General features: G+C 40.3%; 1 protein-coding gene across 6 annotated transcripts in view; it reads left to right on the top strand.

The window, feature by feature from the left end:
* Positions 1–22,936, top strand: part of plch2a (phospholipase C, eta 2a) — a 128,223-nt gene that overhangs the window by 72,000 nt on the left and 33,287 nt on the right. Inside the window, exon 1 of one of the 6 annotated variants that reach the window (XM_052058255.1) lies at positions 11,500–11,779. The exons of 3 other annotated variants lie outside the window; for them this stretch is intronic. In XM_052058255.1, coding sequence (XP_051914215.1) covers positions 11,515–11,779 — 265 coding nt within the window. In that variant the 5' untranslated portion in view covers positions 11,500–11,514. Of the gene's footprint in view, positions 1–11,499; positions 11,780–16,976; positions 17,625–22,936 lie in introns of those variants that run through there. 2 more of the 6 variants (XM_052058254.1, XM_052058256.1) reach the window with 2 other exon arrangements.

The raw sequence follows: 22,936 nt of genomic DNA, 5'->3' as shown, positions 1-22,936 counted from the left end.
TAATGTAAAAAAAATGAAATAATATTTGAAAATGTGTTGAAAAAATAAAAACATGAAATCATATACACATAAATTGCCTTTGTCACAAAGCTCAAGTGCATCATATTTCCACTAATAATACTTGAGAGGTTCTTACAGCTTAATTTGAGTCCACCTGTGGTGAATTCAGTGGATTTGGAAAGGCACACCCGTCTTTTTAATGTCTCACAGGTGACAGTGTACAATGTACAAACCAAGCATGAAGTTTAAGATATTTTTGCCTGAGTTTTCGAGGACATCCCTTGGAAATGAAGACGAAGCAAAAACATCCTTATTATTAAAAAAAAAAATCATAATAGGGGAACAATATGTAATGAAGAATGTCAAATATACTCCATAAAGCAATAAATCGCCCTGTGCCATTCCACAATAGAATGCCGGGTGTGTTAACCTCAAGCATCTGATTTTATGAGAAATCCCTCCATGGGTCATTGAACGACCCGCCTATAGAAATATTGATCACATATAGGGTCCGTCTGTGAAATTTGCTATTTCCCTTACATATTCCAAGCATAACCCTGAGCAGACGTAATGATGACATACAGTACTACGATGCAAATTGCAACAGGGGCACAGTGCTGAAGACAGTGGTGAAGTTATTCATCAGTCTTGTGTACGGATAGACAAAGTGGGATATTGCTGCTGTTAAATGAAAGGTTTCATAGCCTTCCTCAGTCATAGGTTGTGTCCCCTGGTCTGAATGTGGCTTCGGTTTAATAAGGTGGACAAGGTATAAAGCTATTTGATGATCATGATAATGACTGAATGCACATCACAAGGATTTTACCAAGGCGTGATCCGCTGCCACTTTTAGAGAGAACTGCTGCAGTGGTGTCAGTAAGCACGGAACCATTTATGAACATTGAATTGTACAAAATGCATAGCATGAAATCCACCCATGTAAGTTTAAGTGTATGTGAACAATAAAGTGTCACCAAGGAGGTTCCACAGAGATATGATAAAGTTGGAATATGAGATACTGTGGAGAGTCTTCTGTTTTCTTAGAGAGGGGGGGGGGGTTGTTTTTGTCTTTGCATTTTTCTTTCCTTGTACTTTGTGTCCTTAATCTGAGTTAAACCCTGAAATTGCTTTCAAAATAATCTTTTAAAACTGTCTTCTGACGATAACATCTTTTTGAAATACCGGAGGGATAAGAAATTAGAAAAATTATGTCGACTGTGAATGATTTCCCACAGGGCATCAATATGTTCAAGTGTTTTCTTTTTTATTGTATGATGTGGAGGTGTAGAGTGTGGAGCTAATGGTGGATGAATCGGTCAATAACTGACCCCCGCTTTTAATAGATGCTGGCAAAGGCTCGTGCCTGCAGCTGGTGAAGTCTCACCTGTTATGTAACCACAAGTCAAAGGTAACATCATGAAAAATGTTTTTGATAAGTGACGGTGCGTATGGTCATGCAAGACTCTCGAATGTGATACTGCTTGCTTCACGTGACTCGTTTACTTCTGTCATTCTTTTTCCTAGATACATCCCTTGTTGAGGCTGTGCCATATTTGGCATAAATATCAGAGGATGGCCTCAAAAAGCAAAACACATCAACAGTTGATTGATTAAATACTTGTAATCCAATGCACCTTTATATGTATATTTCTTATTATTTATTATTTTTTGGGAAGTAGAAGATATGCTATCTACAAGTGACAGTCACAATGTCAAGCGAGAGTCACAATACTGTCCTTTGCTGTAACAAAAATGTATCCAGCATGTGGCATTTTTATCAAATGATTAAAAGAATCTATTTTTAGGACTATCCACCCATTAATTGATGTCATTTGATTAGATTGGTGATGGCACGATGTTTCAACCTCAGACTGAAATTGACACCGACATTCTAGATCCCACATTGAAATGTTGGAATGCAATATTACCTTTCTGTGGTCTGGCCTAATTTTTTTCTTCAGAGGGAGTTTTCATGCAACATATGAGGCACGTTCGCTGCATTGTGTATTCATTTGAACATTGCATTTAAGCATCCTTGGTAGGCACCTTTTTCTATGCTGCTTGTCCTGATTTGGGTAACGGGAGAGGCAGGCAGGGTGTAACCCGGTCTTGGCCCTGGAGTGGCCCCTTATCACAAAAACATTGACACTAGTGGACCATTTAGCCTTCAATTGTCATTCACGCATGCATGTGTTTGGAATGTGGGAGGAAGCTGGAGCACCTTCAGAATACTTACCAACCTTGAACGCAGAACCTCTGAACTGTGAGGCAGATGTGTGAACTGCTGGACCGCCAAGATATGAATCTTACTTCTTATTGTTGTCAATAGGAGAACACAATGTATCCTAATTTTGAAATCAAGTTCGCTTCACTCCACCTAAATTTGACAGACTAATGGATTTCTTTGCATTCTGCATCTGGTCAGTCTCAACGGTTTGTTGTTGTTGTCCTTGAGGCCTGCCTTATGTGGTTAAGGTATAAAAAGAGCAATAATAGACTTACCCAAATGCTCTGTTGTTTAGTTCATGTCTTTAGCATTGATCCTCTTCAGAATGTTGAGCTTTGAAGAGCCAACCCGTCTTCCTCAGAATAAAACAATGGTGAAAGCATGTTCAGTTGTGAGCCGCAACCGGAGGCCACCCTGACCCTCTGTTGGGATCCAATACAAAGTATTGTGGTCTTCTCTTCAGGACAGTAATGCTTTCTGGTGAGTGTGGTTAAAGAAAATTCAATTTTGAGGTGCTGTAGTGGTAAACACGTCAGTTAAGCGGTTCCGAAATTTGTTTTCTGAATCCCAGCTATGGTTCCTTTGCGGAGTTTGCTTGTTCTCTGTGTGCTTGGACATGTTTTCTGCCAAGTACGACATTGAAACTCATAAAGCGTGTTCACTAAATACTTCTCTTTTATGTAATTTGAATGTATTTATCCCTGCGGTTTCTATGGTCTTCAACTTGTCTCCTACTTTCTTTGTATTGTTCTTTTTGGATTTCTGTGAGCATCTTAATTACTTTGATTTTACTTTGATTCACCCCCCCCCCCCCAAAAAAAAAGCAAAACTTCATTTCAAGAAAAAAATAACGACAAGAGTCGCAACTATCTAGTTATACTGTACTGGAAATAATTACTGTTTAATATTGGAAATGATCAAATGAGTAAAAAGCTTTCTCTCTCAAACTGTTATAGATCAGCTAGTAAACGTCATGATTTTTTTCTCCTTCAGTCACTTCTTACTAACCATTTAAACTCAATAAAAGAGGCGTTATGAGATTTCATTTTGTTGTTGATTCTCATTTTACACAGTGTTTTCTCGTGATATTCCAACCTCTTGTCATTGTTACAGCTCTTTTCTCAGAATATTTAACCTTAACTCTCATATTTACAGTTTTGTTTTTTAAGTTCTTTGGATCATTTAGTGCCCCCAATACCTGTGTACTTAAAGATGTGATCCTTTTTAAAAATGGGAAATTTGCTTTTACTGTAAATCAGTTGAGCTTAATATGAAGGAGTTCCATGTGAGAATCCAGGTTCTCACGCCTCAACATATATGTCGTGATACCTGGAGCTCCATAAACCTCGACACATTCTGGTGTTTCATTAGCAGCTCCGTGACGGGAATGCATCGGTTGACTGTGAGGCATTTTTTGTGACCTCAAGTGCAGCTCTGTGGAAAGGAATACTGACAAGCTTTCTGGGGGGAGTCCGGTCAACTTGGCGGTATCATCTAAAGTTCAAGAAGAGACCCTTCATCTCTGACTGAGTTTTGCTGTTCTGACGGCAAAGAGTGACACCAAAAGAAAACCGGAGGCTCACTTTGGAGTTTTTAAAATGTGAAAACTTGAGGGAGGTCATGATGGCAAAGGACTCTGGATCAGGTAAAGACCCAAATGACTTGTTGAGTGTGTGTGCATTATGCTCGATAGTGGCGGTGCTTTAATAAGTAACACATTCTCTTGCTGTCTTGTTGTTTTCAGGTTCTTTCCAATTAATACTATACAGACAAGTATTCAATATCGGTCATGTGTTCAATTTAATGACTAGATTGAAATTGTAGCTCTTAACAGATGTAGCAATCTTTAAATCATCAAAAGCTTTGAGAAACGTCAAAAGTTCAAACCTTTCTTACTAGTGTGTTTTCGCAATATAGGGCCAGGGTGTGCGTTAGTATTGCAGACTGTTGGGAGCTCGAGTTGTTGAATAAACCGAAGAGCCTCAAGGACAGATGGGATCATCTATTGTATCCATGTACTATGTAGTATGTTACTGCTGGCAATTGTTTGTCGTGATAATCGATTAATCCAAGTTCCTCAATTCTTGCTTGTATATGCACTTCATTTTGTGAGTACTTTGTAGAAATACTTGTGCCAGGTGGTCTTGATCAATATGTAATGTTATTTGCCTGATTCTACTTCGTGGCTTGCTTTTATTGATAGAAGTTGTGGAGAATGAGTCGGAGTTTATTGTCATATTCTTTCCTTTTTGGCATGAAAAGTGTGAAAATGACGTAAACGCCAAGTCTTGGTCCTTTAACCAGATTCTGCAAAACAACAACGAAAATAGAATCATCAAATTGAATTTGTGAAACCAAGGAATCACAATTAGTTAGAAACAATACTGTGGAATGAAGAAAAGGTCAATGGGAAACAATGATCAAAAACTAAAAACTAATTCAAAGTGGTGGACTGAGCCAGAGCCGATGAAGGTTGCCTAATCCAGAAATAAGCACAGAGAATCTAACTACGCGAGATAGAACCACTCGAGAAACAAAATTATAGAAATACAAATGACGAACAAAATTTCAATACGAACGGGTTAAAACAACGAAGAATGAGAAATACTACAGCACTAATGTTCACAATGACGGAGGTAGATACGCAACATAATTGTTTGCCGTCTTCCTTGACCTTCCATCCGATGGTACGTGATTGACAGTCGCTGTGACACAGCAGGCTCCGCCCACCGGCGATCCCCAAGAAGACAGGCAGGCAGAGACATAGGAACATGACAAAAAGATTATGTTAGTCCTATGTTTAAATGCAAAGACTCATGTCTGAGTGCCATGAACACATACTGCATGAGAGCATGTAGGCTGCCGTACGGGAGTTTAAATGTCAAACGAGCAAACAAATGCCAAATGGTTCTTTTACTCATTTTGATTTTGATTAAAGGAAACATTTTCACTTCCCTCTCATCCTTGAGCAAGACATCACGAGGCCTCTATATGGAAGCTAATGTCAAAACATTCTTTTTGTCATTGGAGATGTGCCTGCAGGGCCCACAGAACGAAGGAAGCGACATTCGCTTTGCGAAGACTTGTCAAATGATTGATGCGCGGGTCAATAGAGTTTGCCACGGCACGCAATTAGTCGTATGTGTGAATGAAAACTATCAGAGCAGAGGGACACTGCTCACACATGGCCGACTGTCCTTGTTCCTCACACGACTCAGTGGGCTTCCACTGCACAGCTTTCTCGTCTTGAGCAACATCCAGTTGACTTTGCAATGGTGACAAGGTTACTAATGTGCGTGTCAAATAAGAAATGCAAAACATAATTACAGTGACCTTGTATGCATCCTCGACCAATTAAAAGTACATCTGGCACTGGCTTGTCAAAAGTTGCATTCATTTTTCAAGGAATTTTTTCAGTTGATTTTCATTACTTTCTTGATCACATCTTACCCAAAAAACAATTTATATTATACAGGTACGTTTTCCATCCAGTTACCTGCACAAAATGCGTGCACATACCATCCATCTATCTTCGAGGGCTTATCCTGTACAGCCGGGGTCACCAACCAGGTAGCCCTCGAGGCCCACATGAGTAGCCCGCAGGCCTTTTCTAAAAATAACTCCCTAGTGATGGGACATTGAGATTTTCTAGTGCTGTTGTAAAAGAAAGGATAAACGGAGTAGAATGGATGGATGGATTGATGGATGGAAGCACAAATTGAAGGCAGAATTCCCACCACACTATTTGACCAATAATCAAATACCTTGGCGGACTTCCGGGGTGCTCGTTGATGGGCTCAGGAATGATCAGATTCACACGTCTTTTGAGTCAATAACACAGAAAAGTATTTAATCCCTAACAAATAGTCTAATACAGCATAGATAACGCCAATTATTATAAACAGCGCTCTGGGTCATCAACTTCTCCTAACCGCGAAGGTAGCGAGGCAGAGTGACCAAGACGCCTTTCCCTTGACCCACCTTTAATACAATTCCCCAAAAAGGTGTGTGTGCGTGTGCGTGTGCCTGTGCCTGTGCGTGTGCGTGTGTGTGTGTGTGTGTGTGTGTGTGTGTGTGTGTGTTGTCCCCTTGTGAATCTTTCTTTGATGTGTATATGGTCTCCAACATTTGGCCATCTTTTGTTGTTGGAGTCATCCTGCTGTGGGGCCTTTTCTAGTGCCCACCTCGATCTCCACTCCAGGGTTCCAACCGGCCTCTCCCCTTTCCTCGGGGCACCTTGGCACCCCCGGTTCCTCAATCACACTCAAATGCAAACAGTCTTTCATTTATATTCAGAAAAACATCATTATTTGCAGTCACTCATTCCAAACCTGCACCCGAATCATCTATAACCATGAAAGGCCGTACTGAAACAAAAACAAGTATTTTTTCACTGTATGAAAAACCGCAATAGAGCAATATGAAAGCCTATACTGTGAATGAAAATTCCTCCAAAATACAAATTAGCTTGTCCCTTATCGTCTGGCGTAGTGGACTTGTCACATCACTGCAGTGTGCCAGGCGTTTTGGGCTACTATTTTCCTGTCGTGTATCATCACTACAAACTTCACTCAAAACCAAGATATGTTGATCTTTCTGAATTTACATCTCAATGACGTGTCTAAATATTATGTCTAGGTAGTTGAGAAGTGGGACAGCATTGTTTAGAGTAGAACATTCTGTCCTAGCAACATTGACATTTTGACAAATCTTAGCAGCATTCGACTAAATAAATCACACGTCATTAAATATTGATTTGTTTAAGAGGGTTGCATCTGTTCCATCATCCATCCATTTTTATTGCGCTTGTCCTCATTAGGTTCATGGACTAATTGCCAACCAATTGCAGGTATAGACAAAACACCTTTTACACCTACATGGACTAATTAGAATCTTCGAGCCTTCGAGCAACCTAAGAAAATGAAGAGTTTTGGTGGTGTGGTAGAAAGCGCGGTGTACCTACAGAAAATTCAAACGGCCATTGGGAGAACATGTACACTCTTTCCAGGATATGGATGGATGTATATATAAACTCTTTTGGTTTCAAATCTCACGTCATAATATATTATAACCATCAAACAGCAAAACTTCAAATGTGTGTTCTCTTTAAATGCTTATTCAACGGAGGATAAAAATCACAGCGGTTCCAATTATCATTGCAGCTGTCTTTCAACACGATGATTTATTCAGTGCTTTGGAGAGCAGCTGTAATTGGGCATTATTGAATCCTGCGTTCTCGTTTCATCTCATCTGGATTTGTTTTGAATATAATGATGTTTGAGGGGCTGGAACAGTAGGATATTGGTGTGTGAATGAAATAATATATCTTTAATTCATCCATTGAAATAAGCTTTGCATGAGTTTTGAAAGTACATTGCCATTCATCCATTTATTTTTCCTTCTTCATTTTCTCATCTGTCCTTCATTTGTACTATTACAATTTCAGCCCAGATAAGGATAGATTGCTTGTTGATGACAGCAAGTTGGAAATAAAAAGTTTGGATTCACTTGCACCAACTGAATTCTGTTCTTCATGGTCATAACAGTTGGCGAGAGTTAAATTGGCAAAACAGCTTTTGAAAACCTCTTGGTGAGGCGTCTTATATCGGCTTCACAAGCTATTCCATTTGTTAAATGGAGACCTATTACAAACATCATGAGTATGGATTTTCCACAAGGTGAAACAAGTCAGTGAAGAAAAAGGGCATGCAGTTTTATCTTGCAGCAGAGAAGTTTTATTTCTGCATGTTTACGTGTGGTGAGAAACTGCCAACCCTATTTAAGAAAACCTTTATTTGTCCCGCAATGGAAAGGAAGAAGTAGAACAACAAAATATAGGAGCTGCTGGAAAGGCAGCCACTCTCGCGGCGCCATTTTGAAGTCAAAATTACAAAAATAACACAACACAACACATAGGACACAGACAATCCTGCAATCTTCACCACTTTTCTGCATACAATTTGTTGTCTGAAACAGTTATAGATGAAAGAGGAGAGGATCAGTGTCCTTTCACCAGTGGATCAGAGACGTCATGCTGAAAATGTGCACACGTCTGCTACAAGCTAAGTTTTGAAAGCAAACACGAAGCTGTAGCGTCCATTGACGAAAAGAGATGAGTTCACTTCTCCTGTGCCACGTAATCCGCTTCAAACTCCAAGCCGCGATTCCCAGTTCCACATCCGCATCGGCGCTCCGCGCTGACGCTCCTTTCTTCTCATCGTCGGCTCCTCAAGCCTTGCATCCATCCAGCCGCAGGCCGTTCAACAGCACCGATCTCTCCGCCGAACAAAGCGGGGCTGTGAAAAATGCTGCCCACTACAGGCGCAAGACACAAGCGACCCGGGACTGTCCAGCAACGACAGTCAAATGGCGCCGACATTCCTCTAGTCAAAAACAGTGCTGGTATACCCATGCTGCCGAGGGGGCGCAACCACCAAGCACAGAGTCTCCTCCTTGATGAATGTCGTGGCCGAAAAATGCTGAAAAAAGTCCACATCAGGTCCACACGATGTAACAACAAACACAAAGTGACAAAACAAACACAAAAACAACAAAAAAAGCAAGGCTCATGAGAGCACTTTCTATCGACAGCCATTCTTTTTCATGCCGTTGCTCTTTTTCTACGTCATATCATTTAACAGTTGCCAATGCTGCTTACGTAACTACACGCTAAGGAGACTTGTTTTTTTTTCATCCTTTTTACAGTGTGAGACAAGGGTACTATTATTATTAGTGACTGATTAGTACAGTCACTGTTTTTGACTGTACTGCCTACTCGGGCGCCAGCTTCGACTTTAACCCACCTCCACCTACCCCAAAGACGAAGAAAAAGCTTTATAGTTTTGATCATTTGTAGCTGAAATCTCAAGCTAAACTGTATATTACATTTACGATTACAATTACGAGACAAATAAAGGCAGATAAACAGCCAGATAAACATTTATATTGGTACACTACTTTATACATCCCAAATCCAGGGAGCACTCTGTCCCATACATAAAGCAGTTGTGATCATAAATACTGCGGCAGCACCCATTTTGGGTCTGACCAGAACTAATTATTGAGTCTCAATGGTTGCTCGCGTATTGGGTTAGGATCATGCAGAAGCAGTTTAGTAACAAGGACAAGTGCTACAGTCGATCAAACAAATGGATAGTTAGTGTTATGAAAACTGTCGGATGCTGTCTGGTGTGACGAAGGCGAGCTCACGCTACTATGTAAACACAAATTCCTTGTGAACATCATCTGTCAAAGGGCATTATGCCAATATGTGGATGATTCAGATTCAGATAAACCCTATAAATGGAGACATACATGCACAATTAAATGTCAAATCTGTGATTAGCTTTTTCAGATGTGTAGCTAGACACCATTTGTCCTTTGTCTCATTTTCTATTTTGGTGTTTGAAGAGGTGTGCTCTGAGGCAAAGTACTAACAGTACACCAGATAGTCTTTATGCTGTGTTTTTAGACAAAGCGTCAACAGCAGTTAGAGAGCAGATTTACACAGCAGAACCTTCTGTCCCTACCTCCAATTGGCCACCTAATGTGCGTCTCCGAAAACATCAGACCGTTTTAGGGGATTCTGCAGAAGCTAATCCTCTGCACTGAAACCAGCAAACTCACTAACACATACAAGCTGGCATCATTCCCCTGAAGAGATAACCAGCAGGCCTCAGCCGTCTCTGTGACACTATACCATCTGGCACTGTTACGCGTTTTGGTAACTGCACACACGTTTACGCTCATTCAGTGCCTTGAACAATGGAAACAAGTTGTTCAGCGGCTGTTCAAAAACCCCAGTGGAAATAGTGTTGTTGTCACCAGAGAGGAAAAATCTGATCGAAAATCGAAAATCAGAGTAAATCTGATCTCCAACCCTTTTTTTCATGCATTACAAAGTGATTGGTTGTTACATTTATTACATTATCATGATCGTGGTTATACATTAGTCTGCTAGTCTGGTATTTAAAAATGATTATAGGACATTACATTGCTGCAGACTGAGCTGCCTGGCCCTGATATGTCCTGTGTTCATGCAGAGGTTGATGTAATGTCCCGCGCTGTTTTATTTATAGCTGCTAAGAGGGAGTAAGGGAGTTTTTCTTCTCTCTCTCTCTCTCTCTCTCTCTCTCTCTCTCTCTCTCTCTCTCTGTGTCTCTCTCTCTGTCTCTCTCTCTCTGTCTCTCTCATGTGTTGTGTGTGTATGGGTCAATTTATTAAAATTGGACAAATAACAGTAAAGTCACTTGTAAAATAAATAAACAATCACATGCGCAATATTTGCTGCCTTGGTTTTGTATGTGTAAATGCCTCCCATGTGGAAATAACCATCCTTAAAGTCCTATTTTCAATTGGTTATTCAGTTTTTGGTTACGGTATTTTAAATTTTGGACTCAAAGCAGTCGTTATTGACAGAGCCAATCATGTGGGCCCAAAGGTGCAAAATAGTAGAGACCTAAAAAGATTCAGCGTGGCTTGAACAATCTCAATGTGTTCTCCTTCAAATTCTGCTGATAAATATGCATATATTGGTCTGCCTACTTATTAAACCCACTCAGCTCTTGTCTTTATACAATTGTAATAACCGTGAAGAAATGCAATAGGTTTAAGAGTTTCACAAATTCATACATATCTAGGACGTAACATCATGTATTTTGCTGTCTGCTATTGTATGAATCCACAGTGGTTGCCTCATCCTGACACTTCAACGCACAGTTCCATCTTGTATATCGTAACAAGCTAATGCTGCTCTCTCCAGTGGCATTAAAGGTCAACAGAGCTTAAGTGACAAAGATAGACTATTTTCAAAGGAAGCCGAAAGAAGAACATTTGGCACTAAGATGCATTTGTGTTAATTTTAATGGAAAAAGACACGTTAAAGGTGAAGTCAACCCACAACATTCTTAAATGTGTTTTTGTGTCTAAACACGGCGTTTTGATTAATTGGGTTTGTGGAATATGAGTTCAGCAGTAAAATCCACCTGTTTTTAATCCATCTAAAGGGCGGCCATTTTGCCACTTGGTGTCGACTTAAAATGCCATCACAATGCCTCAGTGCTCAGATCAAGACCATTGGTGGGGTCACCTATTTACTGGGTTTGGTATATACATGGTATATAAGTATATAAGTAGAAATGCCGTGGAATAGATGCAAACATGTGTCTACGTTTGACTGTACAGTCAATGTACAAAAATTTATGTAAAAAAATGAACGTTATTTTGCAGTCTTAATGCTCCGGTTTTCTGTGCGTACGTGAATGGCACGTTCGTGGGCTTCCTAGGTCATGACGTCATGGACGCTGCGTCACGCAAGTCAACGTGAACAGAAGTCCGCCTGGTTGTTGTCATTCAATATGCTACACATTCATAATTTGTATAAATCAACGCATCATTGGTTTCACAACGACAAGCCGTTGAAAATCCATGCATACGTCACTTGGCCAAAAGTCAGAAAACTGCGCAGTAAATTGCATTTTGGCCAATTTTTTGCAAACAGCGTTTCAAAATGTCGAACTGGAAAAAGCAAAAAAGGCAAACGTCTTGGTCATGGTGAGTTGTCTATGAATTCTTTGCCCAAGTTTTTTTTCTCTATTATTTTTTTAATCCCCTCGAACACCTGAATGCAGATGAGCCTTCAATCTGCAGCAGGAATTCGCGTCGCTGCATTCAAAGGGCTATCGATTACTAAAACTCGTGAAGTTTATGAATGAAAAGCTTAACAGTGAGCACGTATGGCGGTGGTAACTTAAAATCAGTGATTTTTGGCTAGCGTTTTTTCAAAAAGTGACTTAAGTGACAGCTGAATGGATTGCAGCCAGCTCTACACTCCAGGAAGTCTCTGCTGATCCGGATCATTCCACACGTTTCCAGGTCAGTCCCGACCTCTCTTTAATTATAGATAACACAGTGGGGAAGGTAAAATCTCGTTTAGCACTCGTTCTTAACACAGTCCTTAATAGTACAGAGGTGATCTCATGCTGTCCCACTTCTCAGCGACATGTACTTTGAGCATGGCTGATAAAGCACTGTGCTTGAAATGAATCCTGAGATCATGCAGCCCTGATGACGCATACTTTCTGATTTACGTGTAGTGTTTTTGTGTGCAGAATTTTCCTTTGAGTCATCACTCTGCCAGTCAGTTTAATTGACGACAGGGGTTGTTTAATAAGATCACATCTGAGAGGGTCTAATACTTAGTCTTCATCTTGTCTCGTATGCTCAGGTTTTGGATGAATATTATGTACAATATTTTTCTTATTTGATGGGCAAGCCCAAAGCCTAGATCAGGGGTGCCCATTAGGTAGATCCTGATCTACCGGTAGATCTAAGACAGGTCCCAAGTACATCCGAGGAGTGTCGAGAAGGAAAAAACCAAACAACCATTTGTGTGTCTTTGTACATGTTAGTAATATATTTTTGTGTTAATATACACTGCACACTAATCATCTTATCAGTCTCATTTTCACAAAAAAAAATATTTAAAGCAGATAAATCTCAAATTTGTGTGTGTGTGTGCGTGCGCGTGCCGGTAAGGGTAGATCCCGGGAGGTTAGTTGATCGAAAAGTAGATCTTCGATCCAAAAAGTTTGGGCACCCTAGATGAAGGTGGGAAGGCACAGGTGAAAGCCTTTGTTGAATGCAGCACGCGAACTTCCATGTTTGTATGGATCTCAAAACTAACTTTACCTTTCAAGTTGACACCACATGCAAGTTAGTTGGTGACTGTTGGTGTCAGGAGCTGAAAAAGGTTGGTGAGCTCAGGGTAAAGGACTCCAGTCATGCAAGAGGTGTAGCACCAGCCCGGCTGAAAAGTGTGGAAAATCTCCTCTGGCAACTCGTTTGTACCAGTTAAGAGTAGTCCTCAGAGAAATTAAGAGTTAAATTGCGAAACTTGATATTGTAAGAACAGCAAGAAGGCAGTTTGGCTTTTGATATTGTCTGTATTGTTAGCCCTTCACTTTGGTGTTAAATACTGTAACCTCAGTTTTCATGGAAAACACAAACTGGATGTTTTAGTGATTTTTGAAAAAAAAAGTTTTAAAAAAGTATTATTTATTTTTCTTCCGATGTATTTCATCAGTTGTATGTGGATTTCCCATACCTGTCAACTTTTCGGAGCGCCAACCTGTATAAATTACCAAAAAAATCCGTATAAAGAGCAAAAAATCCATATAACATACCAGAGCATTTTAAAATAAAGGCACAGAAAAAATATTTATTGCAGATCTCCATAATACAATGCCTGGTTAATGTCTAATCATCATTCTACTTAGTGGCATTACTGTGTTCAGAGTTGTATTCCGGAAATGAAAGCATTCGAGTAGACGAGCACTGTTCTGGGCAAAAGCAAACAGAACTACCTGTCGGGGGGGGGGGGAAGAAAAAACGGAAATTTTCAGAATCCGTATGATTTGTGCGATACGGCCATATACGTAAGATTCACCACAACATCCGTATGAACTATGGCTAAACCGTATGAGTTGACAGGTACGATTTCCGCTGTTTGCGGGCCGGCCCAGTCCCTGTCCGCCTCTTTGCTGGGGTCCACTGTACTGCAGTTGCATTGGCAGATGTCTGAAAGATTTCATACATAGTGATGTATCCAGCATAATACTTCGTTATTCCGCAAAATGGTCTGTGTATGGTGTGTGCCTCAGCTCCCCAAATTTAAAGCTCTAGTAATTGGAAAGCATCGTTTGGCAATGTTTTTATAATGGTGATTTTACTACAATGTACAGGTGCTTTTACTGGAATGTTTAGAACGCTAAAATATAAGTACAATACTGTTCATCCGAAATGTAACAACAAAAGTAAAAAAAAAGTGTATTTATTTATTAAGGGCGGCCCGGTAGTCCAGTGGTTAGCACGTCGGCTTCACAGTGCAGAGGTACCGGGTTCGATTCCAGCTCCGGCCTCCCTGTGTGGAGTTTGCATGTTCTCCCCGGGCCTGCGTGGGTTTTCTCCGGGTGCTCCGGTTTCCTCCCACATTCCAAAAATATGCGTGGCAGGCTGATTGAACACTCTAAATTGTCCCGAGATGTGAGTGTGAGTGCGACTGGTTGTTCGTCTCTGTGTGCCCTGCGATTGGCTGGCAACCGATTCAGGGTGTCCCCCGCCTACTGCCCGAAGACAGCTGGGATAGGCTCCAGCACCCCCCGCGACCCTAGTGAGGATCAAGCGGCTCAGAAGATGAAAAAAAAGGTTTAAATTGATAGTTTTTAATCCCATTGCATTACAGAGTAATTGGATGGATTTTAAGATTGTGATCAAACTGTGTTCCAGTCAGTGTAATTCATTTTGGAATTCCATATTCTCTTTCAGAATGTTACATTTTTTAGTTTAAAAGAAAATACCATTTTTGTAATGTTTTCCTTATTTATTTATTAATTATTTTCTTCAAGTTCACCATGACATATGCAAACTGCCTCATGGGAGAAAATAAATCATAAATGGGTCACTTAAACCGTGTAGGGTAGTTTAAATTCAGCCCAATTATGTTCTGCAAGCAGGTCATAGGTTTTACGTGTGTGTGTGTGTGTGTCTGTGTGTGTGTGTGCGTGTGTGTGTGTGTGTGTGTGTGTGTGTGTGCGTGTGCATGTGCGTGTGCGTGTGTGTGTGCGTGCACATGTACGCGTGCTTGTATGGGTTTTACATAAACCTCTCGACAAAAAAAACTTGGCCAATTTCCATGAAACTTTGTGGAGCACCACCGGCCCAGAAACCTACAAAGTACTCAAGTAACTCAAATGGTGTGAAATAAGAAACTGTCATATTGGATTTTTCCAGGAGTTGGCTGGATGATTGAAACATTCTGACAAATTGATAGAATGCATTGGAAATTGTGTGACTACTGCTGGGTCTTTTTTCAGACAGTACACAGTGATGTCCTGGATGATTTATTTTCCGTTATTGTTTTTGAGGTTGTCTGTGAACAGCCTTCTACCTACTTACTTTGTTTGAAATCATCCTTTTCCAATTGCAACTGTGTCCGTACGTTTTTTGTGGTACTCTTCCTCCAGATTTCTAATATATTTTGACACCATTCAACGTGCTCAGACTACCGTATCACACCCTGACCTGTTTCAGTCAACAAGTGATGCTTGTGACAGTGTGTGTTGTGGTGGTATGAGCTGCAAAGGAAAATATCCTGAAAGTAGCGAACTTGAATAACATTACTTATTGATTCAGACACCTGTCACTTTGATTTGTGTCCTTCCTCTTCTAAAAAATGGGAACCCTTCAATGTTAAACAATTATCGCCCCTTTTCCAAACTGTTTGGGCTTGACTAAATTGAGTCTCTCAGAAATGAACAACTAAAACCACTCTTACTTTATAACTCAATTTTAAACCCCAGTCAGTCTGCCGCCCGACAAGGACATAGTACAATTACAGCTATAATGTCAGTTACCATCGACATCATACAAGCTTTAGATAACAAGAAGTCTTGTGCTGCTTTAGTTATCGATTTATCTAAATCATTTGATGCTATGGATCATCACCCACTCCCGCAAAAATTGCAAAGCATACCTTTTAGTAGCAGTGCGCTAAGATGGTTTATTAACAACCTGAGTGGTAAAACTCAGTGTGTGGCATTGGATAGTGGTGCCTTATTCTTACTGTAAGTAAAAATGGGTGTCCCACAAAGGTCAGTTTTGGACCCCGTTTTATTCTCCATCTATATAAGCAATTGAGGCAGGCACTTAGGGCAAACAAAGGTTCATCTTTACCCAGATGATACTACTTTATTCCATAAGCCTCTGTTACTTTCATTTTGTTTGTTTGTTTTGTTTAATGTTTATTGAACAGAAAAACATACAGTAATAAATTGACAGAAAGTAAAAGGAAGTAAAATAGTAAAAAAAAAAGGAAACGAAAACAGTCATCATACAACACAACAATCTCACACACACAATGTTCAAAGGAGTAGGAAAAAGTAAAAAAATTATCTGGCACTACCCCAAGGTCATTAAGTGTGGCAACTGTCTGCTTTTGTTCGAGTACAAGACTCTCTTCTAAAAATACTTTAAAATCAATCAGGGCGGCTCAAACGATTGCAACGGTTTCTAACCTTTGATGCCTTTTGACTTGATTCTTCTGTGATGTATTTTACACCTGATGTCTACCGTGTGGATGGAATGTGTCAATTGTGGAATAGTTGTTTGTATGTAGCTTTGTTTTGTCTTGTCTGTTGTGCTGTCTGTCTTAGGCAGGACACGCTGTGAGAAGAGTTATTATAACTCAATGGGACCCTTTCCTGGTTAAATAAAGGTTAAATACAAGAAATAATACAAACCCTTTTACTGACAACATGTGATTTCCTAGATCTGAAAAATGCTGCTAATGACTATGAAGCTGCATTGGAAATGAGAAGGCTGGCATTTCAGATCAATGAAAAGACTTATTGTCTTTCCAAGTCTATTCAAACAGTGGATTATACAGCAGGCAGAAATGCAGAGTTTCTAGCGGAGTTGTGTCTTGACTCGCATGCCCTTTATGTTCACAATCCTTTAAGCACATACCTGGTGATCCTGAAATTAAGCTTTTATTTCTGTAATCGGCAGTCATTTATTTCTGAGCTAGCCTCTTTGCCATCTTTTTCTGTGGGTCATTCTGTTTCAATCCACACCATTGTAAATCTCCTAGACTGGGATTAGGGCTCCGAAGGGATTTAGGATTTCCACCCACCACACACATGTTGCAATTGCAATTTCTGTTGTGCTTCCATGTCTCTTCTACCTGCCTGACACTGCTGACACTTTCAGAAGACCTCAGCAATTTCAGCTCTCCTGATGCGGCTAAAAAGAAATAATGGCACCGAATGGAGATAAATTGCAGATTTGAAAACAAACTGCTGCAGCACTTTTTTTTTTCTTCTGGTGGCTCTTTGCGATGGAGGAATATTAACAAGATGGAAGTGCAATAAGCAGGGTTGCTGAAGCAATAACATTACAGGATTATTGACCAACTGTTGCTTTCAAACAGTCAGTGAGAGGGAGTCTTCTGTGATCTTTTTTTCCTCTTTGGATTGTTGAAAACGGGACCCATCCAATGACGCTGCGGATGACAAATGAGATGTCGATTGAACAGTCCCAATAAAACAGTCTTTTTAGAAGACGGACGACTGACCGAATATTTCAACTAGGTTAACATTTCCGTTATTTTCAATGAGTGTCCACAAGAAGAGCAACTTCTTGTCCATTGGCCCAGTGTCTTCGGGCCTGATGTGCTCAGCTGCTGTGGCCACTATTGACATGCCCGGACCTCCGGCTAAAGGGGCCTTCTCTATCAAAGGCAAAGAGGTGGCGGAATCGAAATCATCACTTGTGGTGGACGAGTTCTTCTGGATAGGCAGCAGCATTGTAGCCTTCTCAAAGTGGAGGCTTGGATACATGGGTAAGACAAGTATGATTAATGATATACTGTTCATGCACATCAGTCCCAAACCCGAGCTTGTCATACCCAAATCGAGCAGTCACCAGACTTTCTCTTATGCACCGCTTGCAAGTTCCTCATTGTTGGAATAAATTCTATTATCCGCAACACAAATTCAAATTCTTGATGATCATCAAAGGGGCTGTCAATACTAACGTTCCGCTACCATTGTTCATTTCTGAAGTTACCTTTTCCACTCTTACATTCCTGCATTTTTAGCCACCCAATATGTAAAAATATGAACCCATTGATGATTTTTTTTTTTTTTGCTATCATACTGTAAGTGTGGTGTTTATTGGCATGGAATCGGTGGTGCTTGTGGAATTATATGTTTTATGCGACCCTCTGTGGCACCGTAACAGTCCGCAGAGTGAATTTCATTACTGTCCTATGATAATGCAGGTTTGTTTAAATTTCCATGCGTATTCATATAAAAATACTTCAGTGACGTAAATATCAAATTCAAATGGAAACATTGAGGAAGGCGGTAACGGAGTACGTCTTCCTGTCTCAATGACAGATTGTTATGTTGCTGTGCCTGGTTCACAAACTTGAAAATTGATCGTTGAGCTCGTCTGCCTCTGTGCTTGTTATTCTGTGGAGACTCTTTAATGGGAAGTGTAACTTGTGCAATAGACCTAAAGAATTCACTTCGCATTTCTTTACCAAGGTGTGACTAATAGTTTTATTTGTCTCTTGCAATATTCCAAGCGATGGCAAAAGATAAATAAATCCTCAAATTTCACCAAGTAAAGCAGTGGCGGAACTAAACGTAATAATTGTGATAGAGCAGATTGCTCGCAGCTCCTCTGTTGGCTACAGACATAAAGTACATCGTGATCCAACGTTCCATGTTTGGCAAACCATTCAGACTGTACAGGAATTCACGGTGTTAACAATCCAGGTCACAAGCTGCCTGCTGGTCTGTCTGTCTGGCAAGATTACTCAAAAGAGGTCACCACTCACCCAATTTTGTCATTTAAGACTATTTTTGGGTCGTAAATGCTAGCATTGCACGGGCCTCGATGTAGGTCATTACCCTGCTGTTACCGCTCTTTTAGACTTTTCTATATGTTGTAGAACTGCATATTATGTCTGGCATCAGGCTTGCTGCTTTTACGTCAGCCCTGAACCTCGAGATCACCTGCGTGTGCATTGGGTCTGCGCCATATGGCATGCAGGCAATCCCTCAAGCTTAACCTGCTGCCATGATGTTGTCTAGTAATTTAACAAGGGACGGTTTGGTCCATCCTGTCACTTTGGCATGAGAACTCGACTCATGGCATTCTTTGTATCAACTTCTAGCCTGACTTTAGCCTCAACAAATTACATCGTGTCTGCTTCCTGGTTCGAAGTCCTCGTAGACATGACAGCTGTGGCTTCAAGCAGCACTGCTGTTGTGCCATTCAAATACTTAAGTGTAAATATAGGTCATTTCTTTATATGGAAACTGTGTCTTCTCAAGAAGCTGGCCAGGAGATGAATCCTGTCTGTTAATCTTAATGGCATATGCTGGCCCTTACAGTAGGTCTACAGGTGTTTAACGGCATTAAAGCGTGTGACCAGACGAACCTAATATATTAGCTATTGATCTCTGAAATTAATCTAGAGAAAAGGTGATTTTTCCCTGCTACATTTATGAGGGTGCACTTATATAAGGCAATCAAGCCAATTGGCCTCTAAAATCGAGACCATTTGACAAGTGTTTAATCATGGTTCACTTCCCTGACCTGAATGCGGTTGGAAGAGACTGCCCGACGGTCACTGCATTTGTTTTTTCTCCTACACAAGCACATAGCACGGCAAGGCAACAAAGGTGTCATGTCGCCATGATGATTCCTCCCTCAGGTTTATAATAGTAATTGATGATGACTTTGTCAAAATAAGCTGCGAAGAAGGTTGCACTAATGTAGTGTCATCGCATCATAGTCAAATCAAGGGAATTTGGGTAACTGCCATTGAATATTTTCTCAAATTTAAAGGGACATTTCTTGATCGTATTATTATTACACACCTTGAGATGTTAAGCTGCAATGTTTTGTACTGTCAATGTTGTGATGACAAGCATTCCCTGGCCTACAATTAAGCACACTAAATTATTAGTTTGATGTTTAATATAGGTTTAAGGATTTTTTTTCTAACGATGGTCTTTCATTAGTAAAAAGAAACTCTTACCTACCTCCGACAAAAGCTGAAGTGACAGCCGAAACTGTCAGCTCGGTAAGAGTTTTCCTCTTCACTAAAAAAAACAACAACAAAAAACAGAAACTTGAAACCGATTTCAACTAATAAGAAGACAAGATGAACGTCAGCACGACTTCATGTTTGATATTTACAGTGAAATCCCCAAAGCCCTGTGAGTATACGCGAGAGCAGTGGTTCTTAACCTGGGTTCGATCGAAACCTAGGGGTTCGGTGAATCAGTCTCAGGGATTCGACGAATCAGTCTAAGGGGTTCGACAGAGCCTATGCCATGGAGCTTAACACACGCCCGACTTAACATGTCAATTAGTTATGACACGCAGCATGTTCATTTCTGGTGAGAGGCCAAGATGAATGTTCAGTGTAGGCACATGCACTGTACGTCAATGTCAAAAGAGAGTGGCATGGTCTGACTCAAAACTATGCCATCCCATCTTCTTTTCCCAACCAAATCGACAGCAACTAATTTCATGCATTACTGCCCAAAAGATAAAACATCTGGAGCTGTGTTACAGTCTCCAGACATGAGATGCAGTCAGCCTGCAGCTACAACACAGAGGCAAGTCAATATTAAGAACCATGCATTATTGTGACTGAAAGGATCACAGTTATTGGTAATATCTTTGATAAATTGGAAAACAATCTTGTAATTAAAGTTACAATTTTGGACGGTCAAACCTTTCGCCATCATAAAAGCAACACTCCATAAAACTCACTTCAAGTTATGAATGTGACAGTGATACAGGCATACTCTCTCCATTTATTTCAATTGTCATTGGTCTCCATTCAACAATTTAATTTTGTGCTCTGTGATTAATTACAGTATATGTGATCAAAGGCAAGTATGGGATCTGGAATGACCTCCCACTGAACATTCGGCAAGCCTCCTCGCTGCCCATCTTTAAAGCCCCTCCTCAAAACTCACTTGTATTCTTTGGCATTCGACTCAGCATGAGTTAGATTTGTTCTTGATTTTACTGCTTGGTGCTTTCTACCGCCTTTATTACCGATTCGTCTTACTGTTTTATTGTGTATGTTAAATCGCTCCATGTACAGCACTTTGTATGCAGCGATGGTTGTTTGAAAGTGCTCTATAAATACACTTGACTTGACTTTTTATTTTCAAATTTTTTTGAAAAATATTTCATAAAAAAGATGTTTTTCCCCCCCATCAGGCAACTACATATAAAAACAGGTTAATGCAATTTAAAACAGTTATTGAAATCTGATGCCGTTTAACTTGACAATGTTATCGATGATTTAAATTGCCGATCATGCTTTTGAAGGACTTTTCATCACTTCATCCAAGCTTTAGCTGTTCCTGCTTGAGGCTCATGATCGAGCTTGGTCTGCTACACGAGGGCTCAAGTCAGATATTTGGACTTCAGGGCTAATCCTCAATTTTCACTCTACAGCAGGGAGACTGTGGTAGACTCTTTTTCCTTTGTGGATCCAACTTTTTTGTTTACGTGGAATATGACACACACACATTGAGCCACGCACTCTCTCTCTCTTACAGTTTTGTTATGGAACATACCTCTTCATCCTTCAACACTACCGGTACTTTGAAACCCAGTCAATGTCCAATGATTCTTTACCTCATTATTTTTGTTTTGCGACTCCAGTTCTTTTGAGTTATTATTGAAATAACTTAAATCGTTGATCAGTCATTGTTGAGTTGTCACTGCCATAAATTTTTTCCCCCTTGTCTTTTCTTTGCTGGCGCAGGATTATTTGCAAATGTGGATGTTTTTCCTAATTAGGTCTGGGTGCAAAACATGCAATGTTTCTGCATTTTTATTTATTATTATTATTTTTTTTTTTCATCACGGGAGATCTTTGTTAATGACACGCACTGGCCAGCAAACATGTTGGGAAAATAGAATCAACTGGTTTCTGCCATTATGATGAAGAGAAGTAAAGTGAGTGGGACATCACACGCAGGAGCAAACTTTAATGTCAGTCTTCTCTTTTGCTGTCGAGCTCACAGAGGGTTGAACAGTCAAATGCAGGTCATGGCCAAAATTGGCCAACATTTCCCCCGTAGATAGGCTTCTGGTCGCAATTTTGTCCTGGTCGCAGATTTTTCTGTTATTTATGCATTTATTTATTTATTGTGTGAATAACGGAGCCTGCTTGTTTGGCTCGCTTGGCACCCTATAATGAATTGGCCTCGGGCGTTGTGTTAGCTTTAGTATTAATTCTCTCAACAGGCTGTGGTTGTGCCAGGCAATGTAAGAGGGATATCTGAGGTCATGTCAGTGTCACTCTCCCAGGCTTTTACTCTCCCTAATGACGGATGATTCAAACTGATTTGGGATGATGTTCGTCATTGTTAGATTCATGTTAGAGAGAGTTTCTTTGTCTTATTTTCTCTGCCTGTATTGTGTCGTCAGCGGTGTTGTGAATAAATGTGGGAATAATAGTACAGCATACAATACATTGTACTCATTTAAGACCAAATAATTTGCTGCCAAAACAAGCTGTTGTCCAATGCACCATCCAAATCCTCACAATATTGGTACCTTGAAGCAAGTGTGTTATCATCTGCTGCCCGTCATCTGAATATGACATGTTGACGTTTTCACATAGCTCAGGAAGAACGTGGAGGATTTATTTTTTCATGTTGTCATAACTAGCTTGTGCAGTTAGTTGCCTGTAGGGTAGTTTCGCTTCAGGCTGCGCTTTATTCTTTTTATTTTATTGTATTTATTTTAAACATGTCAATAGAGTTGTCATTGAAATTTCACTTCTTGGAAGTGTGTCATTGTAGATGTTTTTGGTAATATTTCTGCCAGGGGAAATGTTATCGTCCTGTGCATTAGCCTTGTTACTGTGGCCGCGACGTGCCGAGAAGGCACAGGAGGCTACGGCATTATTTGCAAATTTGATAAGGTTGACTACAACAAAACTGCAATTGCTTCCTTTAATTGTCACTCACTCAGACAGTTCTAGGAGTGATTAATGCAACTGCAACAAATTCATGATGATGGATTCATTTGCCAAATTACTGATTAAAAGCCAATCCATCCATAGTTTAGTTTAGTCTGAAACTGCAACACACACACTTG

The sequence above is a fragment of the Hippocampus zosterae genome, chromosome 2 (assembly GCF_025434085.1).
Source record: "Hippocampus zosterae strain Florida chromosome 2, ASM2543408v3, whole genome shotgun sequence".
NCBI classification, from domain to species: Eukaryota; Metazoa; Chordata; class Actinopteri; order Syngnathiformes; family Syngnathidae; genus Hippocampus; species Hippocampus zosterae.
Note: the sequence above shows the minus strand (reverse complement) of the source record. Positions and strands in the feature narration are given on the sequence as shown.